The sequence below is a fragment of the Trematomus bernacchii genome, unplaced genomic scaffold, assembly GCF_902827165.1.
Source record: "Trematomus bernacchii unplaced genomic scaffold, fTreBer1.1, whole genome shotgun sequence".
NCBI lineage: Eukaryota > Metazoa > Chordata > Actinopteri > Perciformes > Nototheniidae > Trematomus > Trematomus bernacchii.
The window spans coordinates 1,445,046-1,458,635 of record NW_022988066.1 but is presented as its reverse complement, the minus strand read 5'-3'; the positions used below and the strand labels follow the sequence as shown (position 1 = coordinate 1,458,635).

The window sequence follows — 13,590 nt, the reverse complement described above, 5'->3', positions numbered from 1 at the left end:
GTTAACAGGTGCCAAGGACATTGCGGGTGGGAGTCAAGTTTTAGCTCGGTACCTTATCAAAAACAATATATATTTCACACACTGTTAACACAGAATGCTAAAGTGAGGATTTACAAACTGAACATGCACACGCACACGCACACACACACACAAAACCTCAAAGAGGACGACTAAGGATGTGATTTCTGTCTAGGTTTTCCTCCCCTCTGGTGAGAAAACAAATGTGTTAGCCCTAATCCTCCCTTCCTAGAGGAATGGTTTCTGTCAAGCCATGAAGGTAAGACACTTTTTTTCTCCTTCCCTCTTTCTTCCTCTCTTCTGATCAGGTAGAAAATGTGACAGGAATATGTCTGATAGATGGATAGCTCTGTGAAGCAGCACTGGTCAAAATGAACGGCAGGAAACATAGACGGCGGAGAGCGGGATTATCTTACAGCTAAGTAGAATTCATTGACTAAGGATGAAGGAATTCATATCGAAGCCTAGTCCCCCCCCGGAAAGGAAAGATTATCACCTAGAAAACGAACAGAGTTTAGACCCCTGTCTGTCCCCAACTACATGTAGTAGGTCTCAAAAAAGTCTAAGTTAGAGTGCCACCCACAGTCAGTTCCATGTACTGCATGTGCAAGTGTATGTGTGCGAGTCTGTGTTGGTCTGTCGGTCAAACTATCGGTTACTCTCGAGTTAAAATCTCAACTGTCCCTGTCCTCCCGGTAGAAGACTTTTCTGAGACTCTGTTTCCCTGCCATGTTACTGATTCCCCTCCCTCTCTCTCCGCTGCTCTACCTCCCTTCTTTATCCCAACTTGTCTATCCCTCCGTCTCTCCTACATGTCCGTCTCTCTGTCCCTCTCTATTCTGTCCCTAGCGGTTAGTTTTTCTGTGTCGGGTCCCTGCCTAGTTAATCTAGAGGTGTCCCGGTTTCCCACCCTCCCACCCGCCCACCCTCCCTCTATGGACAAACACATAGGGCGTGGGGGCCGTCCGTCAGGGGGAGCGGCCGTAAGCGTCCCTCTCCCTCCCCCAGATCAGGGCAGTGCAATACACAGATGGATGAGTTTCCCATTCACCCTCCTCCTGCTGGCTCACCTGAGAGGACAGACAAGAAAAGGAGGGGTCAGACACTGAGATTCATTCAGAATAAACACATGTGTACACCTTTGAGTAGGGGTGGGCTATTTATCTAACATACTCTGTGTATTGTGGCTTTCGCTACTTGGAATGATGTATTGTACATGACTATATCGCAAACTTATAAACATTAATTGAAACATCATGTTTAAAGCCGAGGAAGAAACTTTCTTTGGCATTCCGCTCTTCTCGCCCTCTTCCTATCAAAGACACACACCTGGGCAGGGTAACTTGTATCCACCTTTGTTTGCAGTACAAGGGTATGGTTAATATTATAGAAAGAGCGGGTAAGAACCAACTTCAAAATAAAAGTGACCTTCTAACAAAGAATGAATTGAATACTAAAATTAAAATGTATCATGAAAATAATACAGCGAACAAAATGTGTAATTATTAAGTGACAATTATGAATACATAAAATATACATTTTTAATATGGCACACAAATTGTAATTAGAAGAACAAATTGAATATTGTAAATAATAGGTCTAAGTTTATAAAGACACTTTTCCAAATACCAATTTGACTTCCAAGTAGTACACTGGTTTTCAGATTAGTTTACTAGAATAATGACATGCTGTAAGTGTCTGGTGTGTATCACGGCAAAGCTTAAACAGAGATATTTTTTACAAGCCGTTATCAGCCAGCCATTCCTTTGAGTTAAAACAAGGATGTGTGTGTGTGGGATTACCTCTTGGGTGGGTGTAGAGAATCTAAACGCCGTAGCACGCTGCCAGTCTCTCCTTCAGCAGGGGGGGGAACTGCTCTGAGAACTGCTGCCAGTTCTCCTCCCCGACCTGCTCCTTAAAGCCATGCAGGATCTGGAGAGGGACAGAAGAGGGGGGGTGGGGATTAAATCAGGCACATCCGCAAGTAATCCTCAAGGGGTTAGACCATGGACTCCATACATTTACAGCTAATCTCTCATACTTCAACTATCTGATCCTTTGTTAGTTCCCTTAACGGTTCCTCTATAAAGAGTTCTGCATTTCAGCATTTGATTTATTGGCTGAAGAAGCTTAAAGGGGACCTATCATGCTAAATGCACTTTTGTACGTCTTTTATACATGAATATGTGTCCCCGGTGTTCCAGGGAACTCACCAAGTGTCAGAAAACACAACCCTCTCTATTTTCCTCCATACCCAAATCTCTAAAAAAGGGGCTGCAACGGATCTGATAAAAACTGATCCAGATTTGAACACTGTCCTGACGTCAGGACGGTGGCGCTACGGCTATTGGGCCAACTCCACCAATCAGGAGGAGACAGCCACGGCCATTGCCGTTCGAAAGCGCTGGAGACGCTGTAGTACATATGCCAGGCCTGTAGATGGTGCTGTTCTCACAGAATCTGCCCCTGCTAAAACAGAGCTAAAAATTGTCAAATTGAGTGAAATGAGGCATGGCTAAAATGCATGATCTGTTTGGTATTTTGAAAAAAAAAAAGTATAAATATGCCTTATATAGGTATGGTCCTACACTATATTATTCAAATATAGCATGATAGGTCCACTTTAAAGAAGGTACACAATATGGACTTTTTTCAGCTGACACCACTAACTAATAATTACCACCTTCTTGTAATCGATCATTTCCTTTTCAAATAAGTTCTTAACCTTGTGTTTTTGCACACTTGGGCATTATAAAAACAAAGTCAGTTCATCATTGTAGTTTATATTGTGCTGGGTGACCCATTTTCTTTAAAGCAGCTCTTTAGCCAATGTTGTCTTTTAGTGGCAAAACTGAAAGACAACTTATTAACATCGTCATACTTATTTTCCTAGTGTACCTATAGTTAAATTGCCGGTCACACGCACAGCATCGCTGGGCAAAAGAAGAAAGTATTGCTTTAAAATGCTGATGGTGTCAGGAAGCAGCCCAACAGGACGCTGCTCCAACCACGCAGCCACAGGAATAAGTGCACCATACATTTTCCTTACTGGGGTAAAGTCACTGTCAATTCAAACAGCTTCTTGATACAGAACAGGCTATGAGCTTAATTTGCCCTTTTATGGATTCACTCTGCCGCCAACACACACTTAAATGTCTGTAAAGGAATATTATAGAACGAAAACAGAAAGTGTAAATACATGTCTTGTGGATTTAGCAGATATATGATGTGAGGGGGAGTGTGTGCTCTTCATTGTTCTGCAGAACAACAGCAGTGTCCTTGTGGCTGAGGTGAACACACACTGCTTCTCTTTCCCTCACAGTGACTCACACAACATGGCGAGTTCAAATCTGCTCTTTTTTTTTTTAGGATGTGAAACTTGCTCCTCAATATGACCTGGACTTTACCCCTGATCAATCCACTCGTGTATCACCCTCACCTTATAGAACATGTCTCTCAAATCGTCTTTAGGGCTCACCCAGGAGGCCACTGCGTCACAGAAGAAGATGAAGTCCTGAACAGACACAGAGGAAGAGGGGAGAAGGTTTCAACATCAAGAGGTGACACAGGTTTGGGTTAACAGGGAAATGCATATAGAGCGCCATGACTTAAAGCCTACAGGGTGAATGTCTCACCTGCACCACGCCTCCTGGGTTCACACCGATCATCATGCAGATCCCCCGGAAGGCAGAGTCTTTCTCCTCGTTGTCTCTGATGTTCCTCAGAGACGTACACCTGCAGCAGGAAAATATTAAACAATAAGCAGCCATTAAAAGTAAAAACATTCAAATGTTCCATTTCATTCTGACCTGCTGTTTCTTAACAGTTTTGATTGTTTCTTTGCCAGAATTAGAATTGACAGCATACCTAAACATTTGTAAAACTTGAAGCTTTTTCTTCCATGGCTAATGTTGCACTTTCATGCTTGCTTCTTAATATCTTCTAAAGGTTAAATAAAAACAGCCTGCCCTTATCTTGCCGTGTGGGAGGACATTTGTCTTTGTTTTAAAGCTTGAGATTACTCCTAGACTTTGGTTCCTGCTCTTTGCTAATTTAATAGTTTTCTTGTGTGAGAGAAGCAGGATTTTAAAGAACGGCAGCTCATGATATGCAGTCATTGCATCAATGTGATCACACAAAGAAGAAAATAAAAGCAGAAATGAAAGTGTATTGCCTGAGGACTGGCGTAGACGTGTTTTGCAAGTACAGAAGAGCTAACCGAATAAGAGCAGGATGTACAAAGACACCACAGAAGAAGACTGGGGGCAGATGTTGTAAAGTAAAAATCACACCACAAAAGATGGCACATCATTTGGAATAATAGACACAGAAAAAGAGATGTAACATGCGCTCACCAGGGTCGGATGAACTGCGGCAGCACGGGCGCGACCTCCTGAGGACACACGTATCCTAGACGACCGATGGTGATCGCTGGAGGAGAGAGAGAGAGGGGGGTCAGGACTGCTGTTAGAGACGAGTTTTGACACTACCTGCGCTCATTTCACTTCTTTTTTATTTTTTTAATGACTTTTGGATTACTTAAAAATCAAACATTGAACAATTATTAAAAAAGCTGCCATATTGTAAAGAACATGATAAATGTTATCGAGTAATCTTTGGCAGTGGAATTATAATCTAATGGCACATTCTTTGAAATTGGATTTGCATTGATCATACTAGCCGCTTTCACACCAAGTACTTTGCCGTACTTAGTGCCAATCGCGTTCACACAGGAATAAATTCCCTGAGGGAAGATTACGCAAATGAGCCGCTGACGTCACTTCGTCTTCTTCTGCTTTGGGTTTACTGGCAGGCCGCAAACAACTTCACGGCGTATACTGCCACCCGGAGTCCCCGGCCGGAAGTCCCCGGAGTTGGGGACTGGCTTCAGTAGAAGCTGCTGGGACTCCCAGCAGCTTCTACTGAAGCCTTCCGAGTAAATCGCCAGAACGCCGACACCTCCTCATCTCCACCGCTCCCATGTTTTTTTTTGTGTTGCCATAAGTTATTCTCTCTCCGTTGGTGCGCGGGGCTAATGCTAATGCTAATAATGCTAATGCCACAAAAACAATGGCGGCTTCACAAAACTTTTCAGAGTTTTACGGGGCGTGGTTTGCAATTCGCCCAGCCAATAGAAATTGGTACTTTTTTGGTACCACCTCTCAGCAGGCACTAAAAATGGGGGTAAAAGTTCCCGGCACTAAGTGCTCTTTTTGGTGTGAACGCAACATAAGGGGTACTAACGGAACTAAACGGGAAAAGTACAGGGAAAAGTACTCCGGTGTGAACGCGCCTGACTTACATCTAGTATTTCTGATTACGTGTTCTTGATAATATGCAGTCTGTTACTGCCCAACCCTGCATATAACTATAACATCTGTCTACTTTCCTTTGTAAAACAAGTATTAAAAAACGTCTGTACCTGTGTTCTCCAGCAGGGTCTTGGGGGTGTTGGGTCGATTAATAATCTCAACCAGCTGGCTCAGAACCATAGCGATGTATGGCTGCATCTCCACGCCTGACAGAGACACAGAACGATTATCTTATTTAAAAGCACATAACTGCATCACATGGAAACGATGCATTTGCTCAAACGCACCCATCTGCATGCAGATCTCTCCTATGGCCCAGGTAGCATTGTTGCAGACGGAGATGAACTCCGGGTTCAGATTTGTCCCGAGGATCGGCATGAATTCAGCTGTAGGACACGTAAAATGTTAGCATTAGGAACAGGCAAATAAAAGGAGGAAAATGGAGTAATATATTTGCAACGGCAGAGAGTGAGAGAGATAATTACCAATACACGGTTTGACATGAGAGAAGCAAGCCTTGGTCAGGTCGCCCAGCAGAGCAAATGAGCTCTGTCTCACTTCAGGCATCGTATCCTGGGACAGAAGAGACAGAGAGACCAAGAGAAATGTGAACACGCACCATTAACAGAGACTGGAAATCCAGTCCATCCATATAAGATCAAGTGTCGGTGGTTGAAATATATGACAAAGTTCTAGGCCCTTAAGCCCCTGAGAGAAGTCTTTTGGGATCTCAGGTTTACAAAGAATTTGTAGGAAAGAAAACCTGAAAACATAATCAACATCAGCAGTGGGGCATAAAGATATTGCCAAAACATTGTTTAAGTATTAGAAATTGGATGCTAAATACAGACACTTCGGTTCTGACATTTCATAGTTGAGGATGAGCGGAGGCCAGTCAGATGCTGCGTGTGTGCAAGTGTCAATTAAATCAAGTTAAATTAGACAAAATCTTAAAACAATTGACCAGCTCCATCTCACACATCATGAATAAATAGCAGTGGCAATGCTAATCTAACACATAGTGGGTCATTTGTTGGGTCCAATTTTTATGTCATGCAATTTATTTTCCCTTTGAGTTTAAATCAACTCACTTCAGACTAAAGTGTCAGCCCAATGATTGTATCAAGTGCAAGTAAAACTCATTAAATTGGAGTGGGGAAAAAAAACACAGAAAATAAAAATCAGGACACACAGGCTATCCTCACCTGCATGCACTGGAAAAGCAGCGTCATGATGTTACTGCGGGACACAAGTGTGTCCACGTGGCCCCCCAGTCCCTCAGCTAAACCGCTTAAAAGATCCAGAGCCACGATCATGAAATCCTTGTCCGGAGCTTCGTACTGGTCAGGCTGCTGACTGTACATCTGAGACACACAGAGGGGGGGAGAAAAGGTCAGACGGGGGGAAAGTGTCAATTATGTAAATTATATAAAACAGCTGATACAGATCGTTACAGCAGAGTGTGTGTGTGTGTGATGCTCACCATGGCCTGAGCCAGTGTCTTCTGGACCAGGGTGACGCAGCGCTGGTAGACAGGCTCGCAGTATGGGAGGAAACCGCTCTGCAGCGCCGTGGCAACGGACGACAGACACTCGAGCAGAGGGAAGAGATCTTTATCTTCATCCTTCAGCTCGTTCCACTTGGCTATAAGTGGAGGCATCAGCTTCTGTATGTACTCCTGAAAACACAAGTGTGGGATTCATTTTCTCCCCTTACCAAAAAAAAGAAGGGACAATACATTACAGACAAAGGAGCTAATTTAATGTGTGCATGTTGAACTCACGTCTTGGTTGAGATGGTGTCCCACAGAGTCTGCCAATGTCCCTATGGCGTCATAGAGGATGAGCAGGTTCTTGTGCTGGTACTTCCCAAAAGCAAAAACCAGCGTGTCCAGGATGAAGCTCAGGTAAGGAACCAGCTCTGTGCACGCCTCCTCCTCCAGGGTGGCAAACGCACTGTAGGGAAAACGAGTCGGGGTTAGACAAGAAGTAAGAGCAAAGAGAGAGAACACACAGGAAATATGGGGAAATGTCTGATCTGTACCTGCATGCTGCTTCCTGTACCCTCTTGTTGCCATCCAGGATGCGTTTGAGCAGCTCGGTCATGAGGGGTTTGAGGTGAGAGTCGGGGGGCTGGCTGACCACCCAGTGGGCGTAGCGGCTCAGGGTCCAGCAGGCGATGGAGCGGACCAGGGCCTTCTTGTCGCACAGACACTGGATGAGGTGGGGGATGAGCTCAGGCAGGTACGGGACCATGCCTTGCATACAGCCTGGAGACAAAAACAGCTTTATAAGTCTTCAAAAAGGTGGCCACCTTTTCCGGACAAACACTTAATTCGCTTTCTTGCTTGGATTCAAGATTCAATTTCACTGTCATATACACAACGGCTACAGCGTAGTTAGCTAAAAAAAAAAGAAGGTAGTTAAATCATATACAGTAGAATAAAATACTCTAATGTGCTAATAGAGTTAGATCAGAAGAGCAATGCCAAGCGCAAAGCTACCAAAGCTACTGGTTAGCTTATCTTAGCTTAGCATAATAAATGAACACAGGGGTAACGGCTAGTCTGGCTCTGTCCAAAGCTAACAAAGAGGACCTACCAACCTCTATAAGGTTAGTTGGTTTTATTCTTACAAAGACTGGAGTGAAAACATATATTTACAAGGAGGATGGGTGTCTGACTATTTTGGTTAGGACTAGCAATTGACTACAGTAAACTGCAGTCTTTTGTCTCTCACCCTCAGCGATAGCTCCCAGCACGAGGATGCCAGACTCCTTGATGACCCAGTCCGGGTGGAAGAGCAGTCCTTTGAGCAGCGGCAGGAGATGTGGGAGCAACTCCTCACGAAACACGTTGGCAAGAACATCCAGAGCCGCAGCGGAACACTTCCCTGCAGGGGGAAAGACCCATCGGCATTAGATTGGAAAAAGGGAAAATACTCTGAGGAAACACTGGCACATCACAGCATTAGAGAACCCAACTTCAGACATGGTAAGACAAACACATTATCTTTTATTTACATGGATTGGTAGCTGTACGTTCCCCCTCAATCTCAATCTATTGTTATTTGTTTTAATGTATTACTGTTTCTACACTGTATGTGCCACACTGTTGTTGTTGATGTATGTTTGTATTGGCTTTTCTGTTCAATAATGAAAACAACATTTGTGGAACATATAACAACTGAGAAGTACATCAACATTATGTAAATATGCACTGCAAAATCACAGCATGGAAGTAGCATAATGTTGTTATAGCTGGAGAAAAAAAAGCCATCTTAAAATATACTAATTAGGCCACTGCTGCATGGCCACCAGAGAGGATAACTGTAACGTACGTAGGTTCCAGTCAGACAGCGTATCATCGTCATCGTCATCATCGTCATCGATGTCCTCCCCCTCCTCGCCCTCCCCCCCTTCGTGCTGCAGAGTGACAGTGCGGGACTTGTGGAAGCGAGGCTTGATGTCTTGCTCGCTGTCGGGCACTGCCTCGTCTTCTTCAACATCACCCTGGAAGATAACAGATAGAAAAGGTGATTGTAGTAATGTGTTTTTATGTGATTGTAGTATTTATTACATGTACAGCACTTTGGCCCGACCAAAAATCGCTTTTAAATGTGCTTTATAAATGTGCTTTATAAATTAACTTTGATTTGATTTGATTTGATTGCAGAATGAAAACAGGTGACAAAAGGAGACGACGAAAATAAGTACGAGAAGCTAGGAAGATCTGATTCACACAGGGGAGGCTCACCTTTAGAAGGATGATGTCAATCTCAGAGTATTTCATCCCATTCACCAAGATAGGGGTCAATCTATAAATAAATAAAAAATACGGAAAAAACAATATAACTCAGATTAAATTCCTACAAGACACTTATTTGGTAAACTGGCCAAAAATTCTGTTGCCGTGTGAGCACTTACTGGACCAAGTGGCCGGACAGGGCCTCTTTACAGATGGGCTGCTCAGCCAGGGTCAGCCAGAACTCACAGGCCTCCAGAGCCACGTTCTCATCGGGGTCCTGGGTCCTCTGCAGCATGTACTGGAGACAGACAACAACAGGTGGTGAGGATGAGATTCACGAGGAAGGGAAGGACAAATGTTATCCGTGTTTCCAAGTCCCTCCCTCACCTGGATGATGCTGTGCATGTGTGGGATGAGGCGGTCGATGCGGACTTCCAGCAGCATGACCAGAGCCCTGCACACGTTCTTCCGCACTTCACTGTCCTCGTCACCGGCCAGCGCAAACAGACTCTGGATATAAAGAAGAGGGAGAAGGGGAAAACTTGTTAACAAACAGAAGAACTCTGTTATTACTTTGAAAGCAGATCAAATGACCTGAACAGGGTTTCAAGGTCTCGCCCCTAACCCCACCATGTCTTCATAGTCATTAATGATAAAAGTCTGGGTGGCCAATACAAACTAACATGAATATTGAACTTTTTTTTTTTTTTTTTTTTTTTTTTAAATATGTCTAAAAGTCAATGGGTTTTTTGATTGATGCCTAAGATTTTCCGTTTGTCGTACGACATAAATCATCAGTAAATGCCCGACTTGCGATCTGTGTAGCTTTTACGCATCTTAATAACGGCAATTTCTATCAAGGGGCTAATTTAAACTACAGATGACCATGGTGTTTTTCGATTTTAGCCATATTTTAGCTTTTTACTTCTGGCAATTGCATTTATGCTTACATTTGTTTTAAGATTATCCTGCTTAACAAAACGTGCAAGTATATTTAACAATTGTTTTTCGTAACTTTAACACATAAATGAGCTCTAACATATTCCGTGTCAAGGTCTAAAAACAATGGAAGTTAAATCAACATGTTTCCTTTGGGCTCACCTCAATGAAGGTGTCAATGTTGTCCATCAGAGCCTCAGCTCGACCAATGATGAACTGGTTCACACAGGCTATAGCATGGGACCTGAGAGAGAGAGAAAAACATGTCAGATTTATGATGATTCTGACAGGGAGAGTCAAGGGGAAATGATGGTTGTTTAACTAACCTGATCTTGGGGCTGCAATGTTTGAAAAACTGTAGGAATTTGGGGATCATGATGTTGAGGGGTCTGTTCAGAGCATCGCTATCCAACAACTCTGAGGAATCCTCGCAGATCTTTTGCAATGCGCCAAAAGAACCCTGGAAAGTAGAGAAAAACCATAGAGATGGAATGTTACAAACAAAAGTAAAGATATAAAAGGGATTATTGAAATAACACTGCAAAGTGTGTGTGTGCAGGCAGATGAGCCTGACCTCGCAGGTGTTATAGTCGTCCGAGTTGAGCAGATTACAGAGCTGAGGCAACAGCTCCGGCCATGTCTGCAGCTCTCCTTTAGAGGCTATGGTCGTGATCAGGATACCTGGATGATAAGATAATGGAAAGGTTACGCAAGAATAACGCAGGCATCGCAGTACATCTCCAAAAACTAAGAAAATTCCTGCTGAATTTAAGACATCTATCAAAACACCTCTTTACCATCTCTTACACAACCATGTTTTATTTATCCAGTCGTATGCTCACTACTTCCCATTTTTGCTAAAACCTTGCCATTTAAACCTCAGCGTGGATTAAAAGGGATGCTACTCATTCATACAGTGTTTTTAAAAAAGGTTATTGAAGATTATTTATTGTCTTACTGCAACACGGCTGTACAACTAAACACAGTTTTAGTCAGTTCATGCTACCCAAGAAAAAACAAAACAGTGGTGCACACCTGTACTGTATAATTTGAATTTGCTTCCAGAGAAATATAAACTATAACAGAAATACCAGTAAATGTATGCATCCTTCAGACGTTTAGTGAAAGTCTTTAATTTAGTTTTGCTGTTGTTAAACCTAACTCCATTTACTTCAAATTCATCAAAACTGTTTTTGCCCTTGGGTTCCTTATCACAATGGAGGTTTGTAAGGAAAGAGTTTTCTTCAGGAATGCAGGTTTAACAAAGTGAGTAAAGTGTCCCTTTAAAAATGAGTCATTAATTGCATTCCATGATTCAAAACTACTTTTTAAAATGCAGCGCTTGTTCCCACACAGCCACATTACCTGCAAAAAATCAAACCACCTACATAGAAGTCTGACTCACACTGGCTATGAAATGCACTAGTTTTATTTTTCTCACTCAAACACCCACCGATGGTAGCTCTGATGAGCGGTGAAGGGTCTCCGATATTGTTGAGGCATTCTCGTTTGATGAACTCAGCCACATTAGGAGGGAAGTTCTGGTAGTGAGCCTTAACATTGTTCTTCAGTATCAGACCGCTCAGAGAGCGAGTGGGCTCATCTAAAGAGGGAGGGCAACAGAGAAAAAGAGCATACATACATTTTTTAGATAGGGAAATTGGAGATTATATACAGAAATAACTGCGCAATTGATCTGACGTGCACATACATACCCTCAGATTTGAGGCTTGTAAGGACAAAGATGAGATAGTTGTTGAAGTCTGGAAACTGGTTGAGTTGCTCGAGTTTCTGAAGGCTATGTTAAGGAGTTCAACCATTTGACCACCGTGCACATTACTCCCAATCACCTTGTTATGCCGTGTTTGACATATTTTGGGCAGCATGGACTAATACAATCGCACAGGATGCAACCTGCACATGACAACACACCAACTCAGTTTTCATTATCACCCACTTTGATACACAAGCTCTCAATCGTGAAGCTGAATCTCACACCTATTTCTCTCACCCTCACAAACACACACATACACACAGTTGCAAGGATACTTCTTGCACAGCTCTCTGTGTTGCTGTGTCTGGGGACTGGGAGTCCTTGAGTAGCTGAAGCACTTGCTGCAGTCCCTGTTCATCTGGCTGCCACTCCATCCTACAGGACACAAACACACACAAACCTGTTTATGAGGAATGCTACTGCATAGCACCATAGACTGTAGATGTAAGCATTTAACTAGCCGGCCCCATCTGTGACCTCAACGCTGCGCACGTTTCTACTCAAATCACGTAGAAGTAACGTAAGCTACGCAGTAATGATTACAGAACAACCCGCATAGCAACAACCAATTCAAATAACGCTATTAACGTTAGCTGTTAACTTTCCAATCTTAATGTTAGAGAAAATATCGTACTCATGTAAATCAGTGTCTACAATGTGGAAACGTAACAGCGTCAATGTTGATGAACATGTTCTGTTTCTGGATACAGGAAACCTAAAACTACCGCTACTTGGTTGTCAATTAGTTAGTAAGTAACCGTTGCATTGATAAATAACCACTACAACCATCATCAACGATCAGAACAGGGTTTTCCAAATGAGGCCCAGACTGCAGAGACGCTAACGCCTGGCTCCCACAGCTAACAAGCTAGCTTAGCATCGTTATGATACTTCACACGTAACAGATTGACACAGAACACAGCAACACAACGCTATCATACGTTAACTATGAGTACACCACGCCACGCTGTCAAAACAATGTTGTCATCGAATCAACAAAGACGGGTGCATATGGAGTGCATTATTACTCATAACATAGCAGTCGCATTACAACCTATTAGCATGCTAGCTAGCATCATCTTAAAAGTACCGCGAAAGATTTTACCTGGTCACTCCGCTGTGGTAGATCTATCTTTGTATGGATAATAGTGCAGTTACGCTGTAACGACTAACATTAAATAGAATATGACGGCGATCTGTGAAGCTTAATACAAAACTTTTGATCTCTGTGGATCTGTCTGGTTGCTATGCTAGCTGGTATGTGACAGAGATTGCATGCCTTGCAATCAAGCCGGGTGATCCGTTTGATCATGTTCGGCTTCCGTACTGGACAGACTGTCTGTAGGGATAACCGTTATGAGAGTCTAAAGCTACAGAGTTCAGTTTGTTAGACAGCATATACATAATGTTTCAGTGCCTACTTTTGTCTTAAGAAAGCGTTTTTTTTATTGAGGTGCATCATATATTTAATCTAATGAGGTTTTTCTTGATGAATTGTCTTCTGTTGTGTTTAATTTCTGACCACCAGATGGTGTCAGCTTCAAATTATGGCCATCAGCATTTAACTAAGGTGTGTACTCATTTTTAAATTGTACAACTTGACTTATTGATCTGTATGAACGGCTTAAGGGCCTGCACACAATATAAGGAACACTAGTGCAAGCTGACAACAATTAAGGTCAGTTTTATGTCAGTGTGTTCCAACCATAGACTGTATATATAAAGGTTCCAACATGAATGTGAAGGTGTGTAATTCATATCTGTTGGAAGATGAGCAAATTGCCATGAACATACAAAAACAA

The 13,590-nt window shown here is 42.8% G+C and overlaps 1 protein-coding gene across 2 annotated transcripts; it reads right to left on the bottom strand.

Moving 5' to 3' along the window:
• Positions 1 to 939: 939 nt before the first annotated feature.
• On the bottom strand, positions 940 to 13,099 carry LOC117474570 (transportin-2). 2 transcript variants are annotated; one of them, XM_034120419.1, is made up of 24 exons: positions 12,894 to 13,099; positions 12,064 to 12,163; positions 11,730 to 11,805; positions 11,468 to 11,617; positions 10,589 to 10,695; positions 10,341 to 10,474; positions 10,177 to 10,258; positions 9,463 to 9,585; positions 9,255 to 9,373; positions 9,085 to 9,145; positions 8,669 to 8,840; positions 8,069 to 8,221; positions 7,374 to 7,599; positions 7,114 to 7,285; positions 6,814 to 7,008; positions 6,536 to 6,694; positions 5,816 to 5,909; positions 5,618 to 5,716; positions 5,441 to 5,536; positions 4,374 to 4,449; positions 3,654 to 3,753; positions 3,458 to 3,532; positions 1,821 to 1,950; positions 940 to 1,088 (listed from the first exon to the last, which is right to left on the bottom strand). In XM_034120419.1, the coding sequence occupies exons 2-23, from the start codon at positions 12,160 to 12,162 to the stop codon at positions 1,843 to 1,845; spliced, it is 2,676 nt and encodes an 891-aa protein (XP_033976310.1). In that variant the 5' UTR covers position 12,163; positions 12,894 to 13,099; the 3' UTR covers positions 940 to 1,088; positions 1,821 to 1,842. The 2 variants fall into 2 exon arrangements, with proteins under 2 accessions (XP_033976310.1, XP_033976311.1); XM_034120420.1 differs by having other exon boundaries at positions 5,816 to 5,903.
• Between the last annotated feature and the right edge of the window lie 491 nt (positions 13,100 to 13,590).

What these genes read in the sequence shown, in the direction of transcription:
- LOC117474570 (XM_034120419.1), bottom strand. Translation starts at nt 12,162, where the DNA reads ATGGAGTGGCAGCCAGATGAACAGGGACTGCAGCAAGTGCTTCAGCTA. An exon ending in GCTGTCTGACTGGAACCTAC is followed by an intron (nt 8,222 to 8,668) that starts GTACGTTACAGT and finishes TTCCCCCTGCAG; the next exon opens with GGAAGTGTTCCGCTGCGGCT. An exon ending in CCGCAGTTCATCCGACCCTG is followed by an intron (nt 3,754 to 4,373) that starts GTGAGCGCATGT and finishes TTCCTGCTGCAG; the next exon opens with GTGTACGTCTCTGAGGAACA.